Source organism: Sinocyclocheilus anshuiensis, unplaced genomic scaffold, assembly GCF_001515605.1.
Source record: "Sinocyclocheilus anshuiensis isolate Anshui unplaced genomic scaffold, SAMN03320099.WGS_v1.1 scaffold1136, whole genome shotgun sequence".
In the NCBI taxonomy this organism is placed as follows: domain Eukaryota; kingdom Metazoa; phylum Chordata; class Actinopteri; order Cypriniformes; family Cyprinidae; genus Sinocyclocheilus; species Sinocyclocheilus anshuiensis.
The window spans coordinates 859,546-868,894 of NW_015548521.1; the positions used below are offsets into that span (position 1 = coordinate 859,546).

General features: G+C 38.3%; 1 protein-coding gene across 9 annotated transcripts in view; it reads left to right on the forward strand.

Moving 5' to 3' along the window:
* The first annotated feature begins 362 nt into the window (after positions 1 to 362).
* Positions 363 to 9,349, forward strand: part of LOC107656817 (autism susceptibility gene 2 protein-like) — a 314,131-nt gene continuing 305,144 nt past the window's right edge. For 3 of the 9 annotated variants that reach the window (XM_016444763.1, XM_016444765.1, XM_016444768.1), the window contains exon 1: positions 365 to 1,551. In XM_016444763.1, the coding sequence (XP_016300249.1) occupies positions 1,279 to 1,551 (273 nt within the window). In that variant the 5' untranslated portion in view covers positions 365 to 1,278. Of the gene's footprint in view, positions 1,552 to 9,349 lie in introns of all 9 variants that reach the window. The other 6 variants (XM_016444771.1, XM_016444769.1, XM_016444770.1 and 3 more) reach the window with 4 other exon arrangements.

Consider the following 9,349-nt stretch of genomic DNA (forward strand, 5'->3'; position numbering starts at 1 on the left):
GACCGATGGATGCACGATGGACAGATAGATAAATAGGTAGATAGAATGGTGTATAGAAAGAACGATGGGTGTATGCATGGATGGATAGATAGGTACATAGGAAGTATGGACGGATGGATAGAAGGCAGAAATGCTGTGTAATACTCTGAGCCTCAAATGGGGTGACAGTTTTTATTTATCATGTCCCTTCATTGCAACTAGGTTAAAGGTCATTGGAATGTATAAGAGACCATTTGAGGCAGATGATGCACAAGTTCTCGTTTAGGCTGCTGTGTGGGCTTCTGAAGCAGCCTGCACTGATGCCGCCGACAGCTCGCTAACTGCGCGACGAGAAACACCCTGCAAACGACATGCCACGAAAAAAGAAGTTCCTCGGAGTAATATAATAAACCAGCTCACTTCCTCTGGCAATCGCAGAAGTGGCGGAAGTACGTCAGTTTGCTAGACTCCGAGCGTTTACACTTCGCAGTGCGATTTCAGACGAGCAAGAACAGAGAGAAGAGGAGATGTGAAGCGTCCGCTGTCTCTTTAAAAGCCACTTAGCGACGCTTCACGTATTCCCACAAACACGCCGACGACGTCTTTCCCTTCAGCCGCAGCGCGCGGACAGCGTTCAGGAATGGAGGCGTTCAACTTGCTCTCTGCTGGATAAAGAACTCTTTTCCTGGTTGGATATGAGTTGTTTTTGGCGGATTGTGTGCTGAAGAAGGATTTTTGGGGGATATAACGGACCGTGGCGTCTCTTCACATTGAAACTTGCCGATGCAATAAGTTCCTATTTGTAAATTCTTTGACAAACACGCGGATGCTTATTTTGTTGTTTCTGGCACAGCGGGTCAAGAAACGGGTGGAAATTAAAGCAGGGCCAGCAACATGAATCCAGCGTGCGGTCTTGCAGCACACACACACACACACACACACACACACACACACTGATGTTGTTGTATTCCGTTGCAACAAAGTTGCTGTGCGCATGGAATTCACGCGAGCGTAATTAAACAGCCATTTTGCACCTGTTTAAATGAAGCGAGGCGTTTCGATCCTGTGACGCCGTGCTTTGGATTACACACACACGCCTTCTGCATGGATCACATTTGTTTGTTTACCACGTTACGGAGCTTAACATCCAAGGTCATACTGTAAATTGTTTACAGGCTCCAGTATCTATGGGTGTGTTTTATTGATTGTGTGGAATCGATTGGTTTTGACGTGATCGAGTGTCATTTTTTTATTTTTTTGCGGGGGGGGGCGGGGGGAGGACATCGCACCGATTTTAAAATGGAAGGGAAAGTGAAGCAGAGTCGCAGATCCCGTTCGCAGCGCGAGAGGGGACGGAAACGGGAGGCGCGCGCCGGGGAAGCCCAACATCGGAGCCCCTCGTCTGGTTCCGAACGGGAGCGAAGTCCCGGTAAAAACGCTCCGCCGCGCTCGACTTCCTCGAGCAAAACCCCGCGACCCACCCGGAGGAAGAGACGCGAGTCTAGTTCTCAAGAGGAGGATATTATTGATGGATTTGCTATAGCCAGTTTCGTCAGTTTGGACCGTCTCGAGGTAAGAACCGGTTTCAGTATTCTGAACACGTCTGACCGTCTACGGCCGCGGCGACGGTTCAAGTTTTGTTGTTGTTGTTCTTTATGTGATTGTGATGACACAACCGCTCGCAGTTGAGGGTGCTAAACAGGTGTTTGCTCTTGTCACAATGTCGCATTCCAGAAGTTCCGTTCCCTCTGAGCGTTTTTGACGTAATAGTTCCCGTTGTGACGTAACAGAGGTCACATTTGGCGCTGTGACCTTTTGCTGTTTGACAGGTCACTTCGTATTAATACAGTGAATCATTATGAAGGGTCTGTTTGGGGTTTGAATAAGAAAATCAATATCGACTTGAGCTTGTCATGTGTTTAATTGCTTGAATGATTCATGACATATTGGGAAGTTGTGGTTTTTATGGTTTTGGGGTTTTTTTTAATGAGAAAAAGAGCTGTAAATGTCACTTATCTGTTGATATGTCACTTTGAGATGGCACCTACCATGACATGACTGCTGTGGCTATGACAAATACTGTCGTCCAAGATGATAAAAACATACATTTTGTGAAAATCTAGTATAAAATTTATGTGCAAAGTTTTTGGAAAGACTAAAATAATGTACTTGGGAGTATATTTTGAGATGTAAATATCAAGGCTTTTTGGGGTTACTCATTTGACCTACAGCAAATTATTTTTTTTTAAAGGTCAAATCTGTGATATATAATTTCTTTAACCTAATGACCTTCCTTGAGACAATTATGAGGGACTCCATTATTTCGGTTTCATTTTTTTTCTTGACCAAAATGGCTTCCCACTTGGGTGCCACCACGCTGACTATTTGGCTATTTAATGTGTTTTTGGCGCTGTGACCTTTTGCTGTTTGACAGGTCACTTCGTATTAATACAGTGAATCATTATGAAGGGTCTGTTTGGGGTTTGAATAAGAAAATCAATATCGACTTGAGCTTGTCATGTGTTTAATTGCTTGAATGATTCATGACATATTGGGAAGTTGTGGTTTTTATGGTTTTGGGGTTTTTTTTAATGAGAAAAAGAGCTGTAAATGTCACTTATCTGTTGATATGTCACTTTGAGATGGCACCTACCATGACATGACTGCTGTGGCTATGACAAATACTGTCGTCCAAGATGATAAAAACATACATTTTGTGAAAATCTAGTATAAAATTTATGTGCAAAGTTTTTGGAAAGACTAAAATAATGTACTTGGGAGTATATTTTGAGATGTAAATATCAAGGCGTTTTTGGGGTTACTCATTTGACCTACAGCAAATTTATTTTTTTTAAAGGTCAAATCTGATATATAATTTCTTTAACCTAATGACCTTCCTTGAGACAATTATGAGGGACTCCATTATTTCGGTTTCATTTTTTTTCTTGACCAAAATGGCTTCCCACTTGGGTGCCACGCTGACTTTGATTTGGCTATTTAATGTGTTCTTCAAGTATTAATAATAGTTCAAAGCAAGCTAGCTACAAAGATCGTTCTGATTATGCCAACCTATTTAATCCAAGTTACACTGCCTATAAGATACTTTGACTTTAAGCCCTACAAAAAACTTGTTATTAATCAGAAATTGAAAAGTTGTAAGTAGATCTAGTCGTTTTGTATTAGTTTTAGGATGGCCCGACAGATCTTGACCAAAAAATGTCATGTCATTGACCCATACGTAGATTAAAAACAGAAATCACCAGCATTATGTCCAGATTGCTTCCGTAAGTCAAGCTGAACTACTGTAAACCTTCATAGAGTGAATGTGTGTGTGTGTGTGTGTGTGTGTGTGTGTGTGTGTTCCAGACAGGATCATTGATTCATCAAGTGTGTTTAAACTTGTTGTACCAATAGAGAAGCTAATAAGGGCAAGTGAACAACAGCTTTACATAGGCGTTGTGCAGACAGCCTTGCGGAGAGTTGTATAGTCAGCTGAAGTGGTGGGTTATTGGCTAGTGAGTGCGAGTCTGTGTGGGCACATTCATAACAAATGACAGTGGCCTAACATGACCAGTGAACAGTAAAACAGGGCTCAGTCACATAAACAAACAGAGATATGCTTCTACATTGACTGTGAAAACAGTTGACATAGTACCTCTCGAGAGTAAATGATTTATGTTACGGTTATATAAAAAAGCCAGTTTGTGTTCATTTAAACATTAAGCTACTAATTGAGTAGTTATTTCTCTGCTTTGCAGACGTGTTCAGGCATTTGACCCTGATAAGTAGGCATTCCCTGGTCTGATTACTTATGGCATGCTTACATTTTCATAAACGCATTAATTTTTTAATGAAAATATATACGCATATGATGATGCAAAAATATAAACGCATATGAGACCCCCTCATATGATTATAAAGCGCTTTGGATGTACAACAATACACAATAAAGCGCTATATAAATGCATCATTCATTCATTCATTCATTCATTCATTTTTGATAACAAACAGTGAAGATCTGAGCCCTATAGAGAGACTAGTTCTGCTCATATAAGTTGTTCATAGCACATCACTTAATATAAGGATTTTGAAGATGTTCTAGTTGGCATGATTCTTTTGAGAATCCACCCACATGAGCAGTGTAATTCAGGCCGCTGCAGATAAATGCATCTTTCTTTGAACTTTTCTTCGTGTTTTGCATGTCTGATGAACAGTTAAGTGAGCAGAGCTCTCCATCTGGCAAAGGAAAAGAAATCCATCAGATGCATTTGTTTGCTACTTAATGATTTGCTTCTGAATCAGCATACCTGTGTATATGAATTTTCCGGGGTGATTGAAATGTCAAGCTGTGGGATATGATGTGGTGTGGTAGAAGCTTTGAGATGCATTTTAGCAAAATTGCATAATGCCCCCCAGCTCTTTAAATCCTTCTGTGTAATGAAGCACTTAATTGATAAGAATGCTGCAGTTATTCCCCCTCAAGAGAACGAGGAGGCTTGTGTGAGTGTGTGGTTGTGCTGGATACAGGATGTAAATCCTCTTTGTTGAGCCAGTTGATCCATACGGTTATATATTTATCTGGGTTCAATGTTACAAGTTGGAATTTTAGTTGCGTAATTATGCCCTATGTGATTGTGAAGTGTTTCATTTGCATTTCTGCATTATCCGATCTCTGTTTTTTCTCATTGTGACTATATGACTTCACTGACACACAAAGAAACATCTTATTCAGTGATAAATAGTTAAAACAAAGGCGAGGCTGATGATATCATAGGGATTTTTTGGGAAGTGCCTTCAATAAAGCATTGTACTGGAATGTGACGTCTCCAGTTTGGTGATTTAGTTCTTTAAAGCCATCTTGGCTGGATTTTTTTATTTTAATATGTTCCTTGAGGTTCACTTAAAGTTTTTGCACAAAAACAAGTATATATGTGTGTTTGTGTGTGTGTAAAAATTATTTGAAACCCTCTGTCACTAAGCAGCCACCGATTGGCTAACGTCATTGCTTTTGAAAAATTATCCTTTTTTTTTAAATGGTCCCTTGCTATCGCACATGAGTAAGTGTTTTGAAAACATTATCCATTATCCAAAACTGTCAATTATAGACAAAGCATTATAAAATAGTATACTTATTATTTGCGACTTTAGCCATTAAGTGAATAAACATCAGTGGAAGGGATGTGAGACTAGGGCTAGGCAAAAAAATTGATTTTTCGATATATCGTTTTTTAAAATGTGGTCGATTCAATATCGATTCTCGAAGGCCACGAATCGATTTTTTTCAATATTTATTTCCACAAACATTGAACGGTGAGTAATTTATGGGCTAATTTAAATGTTTGGGTGAACTAAGCCTTTAAGATATGAGAATGATGATGAAAACTTGTTTCTGTATTCCTGGTGTCCACATTTGCACATTTCCTGTTCTAAAGGTGTCAAACCTATTGATAACTGTTCTAAATGCATTGCAAATCAGACAGGAGGGTGGAGAGATGGTGTGGTAAGGTGTTGGATGGTGTTTTTTTTTATGTTTTTGACATGAGTTTGTCTCTTTGAGAGAGTGAGCAAGTGAGTGTGGGAGATGAAGAGGTGGACATGAGGGAAAGATAATGAAAACTGTGACCTAATATGCTTTTTTTAAAGATTTCATTGAGGTCATAGTTTTTCATTAGTATTTGTTTGACTTCGACACTAGTCAACACAGTGTTCTGCGAGAGACTGCAAACAGTAAGCAATAAACCTTTCCAAGGCCAAGTTTGAAAATTCACCTTATTTTCCACTTGTACTATTTTCTAGCAATTTTTTTTTTTTCACGAAGCACCCGCTGGCAGAGAAAGCTGTTCAGGGAAGACAGAAACAACAGACTAGCGTTAGTGCTCCTCTGAAAATTGCAATAAAAATAATGGGGAAGAAATTGAGAGGAGTCATAAGTGGCTCATTAAGTAATAGTGTTTTCTTTTTAAACAGGCAGACCTTCCCTAGTCCAAGTTTCTCATTCTGTGAAAACTATTACTGTTAAACACTTACACATTGAATTTGAGGATGTGTTTTTCCGCTATGATTTATGAGCATATGGATGATTTTTTTTTACTTGTAGTTCCAAAAAACTACAAGTGTAGTTCCCTCTGACACCATAGAAGTGTTTGCTATAAACTTGTTTCTGACGTGTTGGAGCCTGTTTTGACTTTCGTTTTCAGGGCTTTTGGTTATCTGAGTTGTGGTTGTGGTTTGCTGTCTTGTTTCTGCGTGTTGATGAATAATTTCTCCAAACAAGTTTCAAATCATTATATGCACAGGTTTGTCGATCAAATATATCAAACAAGGCCTTAAAGGGGTCCTATTATGCTCTTTTACAAAGTCTTGATTTTGTTTTGGGGGTGTACTAGAACAGGCTCTCGTAATAGGACCCCTTTAATCTAACCAATGGAATGTCTTTAAGCTGCTTTATTTTATTGGCTGCTTCATGTTCATGTAAGTGACCACAAAATATATAGTATTTCAAGCCGATTACACTTGTACAAGTACAAAATGAAGTACAGTTTTTGTTTAAAATTGGCAACTTTATATCTCGACATGGATAGCACACAGGGTTGGGTGAGATAGCTAAAACTATTTTATTTATTTATTTTTACACATTTACATTTGTATATTTAGGGATATTTATTATTTATTGTTGTTATTATTATTTTTTTTTTCATTTTTTTCAGACGGAGGAACTATAATCTTATAGAGTATTAAATAATTTTTATTCACCAGATAACAGTAAATAACTACAGTGATCAACCTATATATTGCCAAGGCCGTTATTTTTACAATCAAGCATTACTAATTACTTTTTTTTTAATGTATTTATTTATTTTTCAAAAATTCATATCAGTTGACCTCTAACAATAAATAGTACTATATTTAGTACTAAAAAGTAAAATATTTTACTAAAACATTTTAACATGAAAAAAATGCCTTGCATGGAACAATTTTTTTCCATGCAAATTAATTGTTAAATTGTTTTAAATCGATTCACTGATTCACAGAAAGAGTCAAATGTTAAAGTTAATGGTCAAATAAAAAGCATATTAAAACCATCACCATGTTCACATTTTCTTTATTCAACATTGCCGACATAATCATCATGAAATCGGTCTCAGTCTTGCTCGCACACGCACATTATTGCTTCTAGTTGGCACAGCCGTAATGAGTGTGTGTGTAGTCTCATATGTTGAGCCTCTGTGTGTGTCTTAGAGCATGTTTTCTTTATAAATGACGCTTGCTGTGAAAGCAATTAGTGTAACAATTGTCGACAAGCTCCTGCTCTGAACGTGAGATAGCTGCCTCGGCTCCACGGGGAAAAGCCTTTATGGTCTGACTGATACTAACAATAATTGCTGAGAGTGCTATTCCCACATTGAAATAAGATATGGAGATGGGAGAGGTTCTCTGAGGCCTGTCTTCCTCTCTCTCACACTCCCTTCCCTCATGATTACCCTGCCCTAGTATGTTTTAGTACATTTATGCTTTGCTGATTGGTGTGAAATGAAAGGCCTATTAGCCTCTATGTAACCTTTTCAGAGTTAACCTGGATCTTGATTGGCTGAGCATTAGCAAGAAAGGTCATCAGACCCATTGCAAAATGTTTTTCTCTGTCTCGTTGGATCTGATGACTTATTGAAAAATGTTCTCCAAATCTGAGTGGACGCGCTGGTTATTTTATGTATGCAGCCCATTAGCATGGGATGATCCCAGTTTACAAAAATATGTTCTAGGAATGTTTTGCTAATGTTTCCATTATGTTGATGAAAATGTTATTTCTGAATGGTCTTTGAAAGTTGAAAACATCCCTTTTAAAATGTTTTAAAAACATTGTTTTGCTCATGTGCTTATTTAATACTTTTTTGTTCAGGAACTATAATATTTTGCACTATTTAGTCATTTTTATACACCAATATAAGTCAGGAGTAATTGATGACGGGCCGTTGAATTATTCTAAAATAATGCATGATCCATCTTGGGTGTGCAGTATTTTCTAATAATTCAATGAACCAGAGTCAATTGTTCTGCTTTATGCTATGGTCACCACCTCAAGACATTGTTCAGATGTTGTACTTGAGAGATATATCAAGTGTGTGTGTGAATTACCTGAGTCTGACCTTTTGAAATAACTGAAATCGTTTGGCGAAATGATATGGGCATGTAATGCGGTCAAGACCTGCCTGGAACTACTTTATCTGTGCGTTTCCCATTAAGTAATTGCACACATTTCGGAACATTCATAAGCCAATCAGATTCAAGCATTTAACAGCCCTGTAAATAGTAGACAAATGGTATTTGGCATTGGCTTTCTGTTTTTCTGTTTGACCAAAAAGTGTCCGTGTTGCTATATAAAGGGTCAATAGGTTGCATTTACAGTCACTAATATATTAAATATTATAAAATAAAAAGTGCATGAATCTGTATATAGTGTTTTTTTTTTTGTGCTAACACTATAAGAACGTTTTTAAAGACCACATAACTTATGAACAATCTATTAATGTTACTGGAAAAAACATTTGTTCATAGATTTGAGAGAACCTGGCCAGAACGTTAGCCACATTTCTGAGAACGTTCACTGTTAGCTGGGATGTCTAGAATAACACGTTGCGTATAAACATCATTCTGTATTAGCCAGCGTCAGCAGCACATAAACGGAAGTTGAGCGACCACACTGCCGTTTCACCACCTCCGCTGGCTGCCAGTTCAAGAGGTATCATCTTGATTGTTTGGCTAATTGACGGTTGAAATGACAAACAAGATACTGTAGTGTTTAAACGTACAGCCGCTGCTCTGCTTGAACGGTCGCAGCAGCGGCGCAGATGCCAGCGCTTCTCTCTGTATTCTAGCTTACAGCTTAATGACTTCCTGCCAGGGCTAAAGTATGTGCTCACTTCATAAATCCCCCCCATTTTCGGCCCTAACCTCCCCTCTCACGCACCGCTCCAGGTGCTGATGAAACCGTTCCCCTTCTGCATAATCATATTTCCTCTAGCATGAGCCAAAAACAGCCAGAGAGCAAGAGCTGCTTTTCTCTGGAACTCTCCGCCGTACTCGTCCCTCGTGATTCCATGACTTTTAAACGGTTAAGTGGAGACTTAGATTCTGATTAGATACAGTAGGTATGCTTGTACAGAATTAGAAATAAGTAGGAATTTTAGAACAGAGGTGTATCCATAGCAGTGCCACAGCTTTCCAGAAAATTGACAGATAAAACATACCCATTCTAATTTTCACCTATAACTGTGTAACTTGATAATGAGGCAATACAGATATTTTTATATGCCGTGTATATATATATATATATATATATATATATATATATATATATATATATATGTGTGTT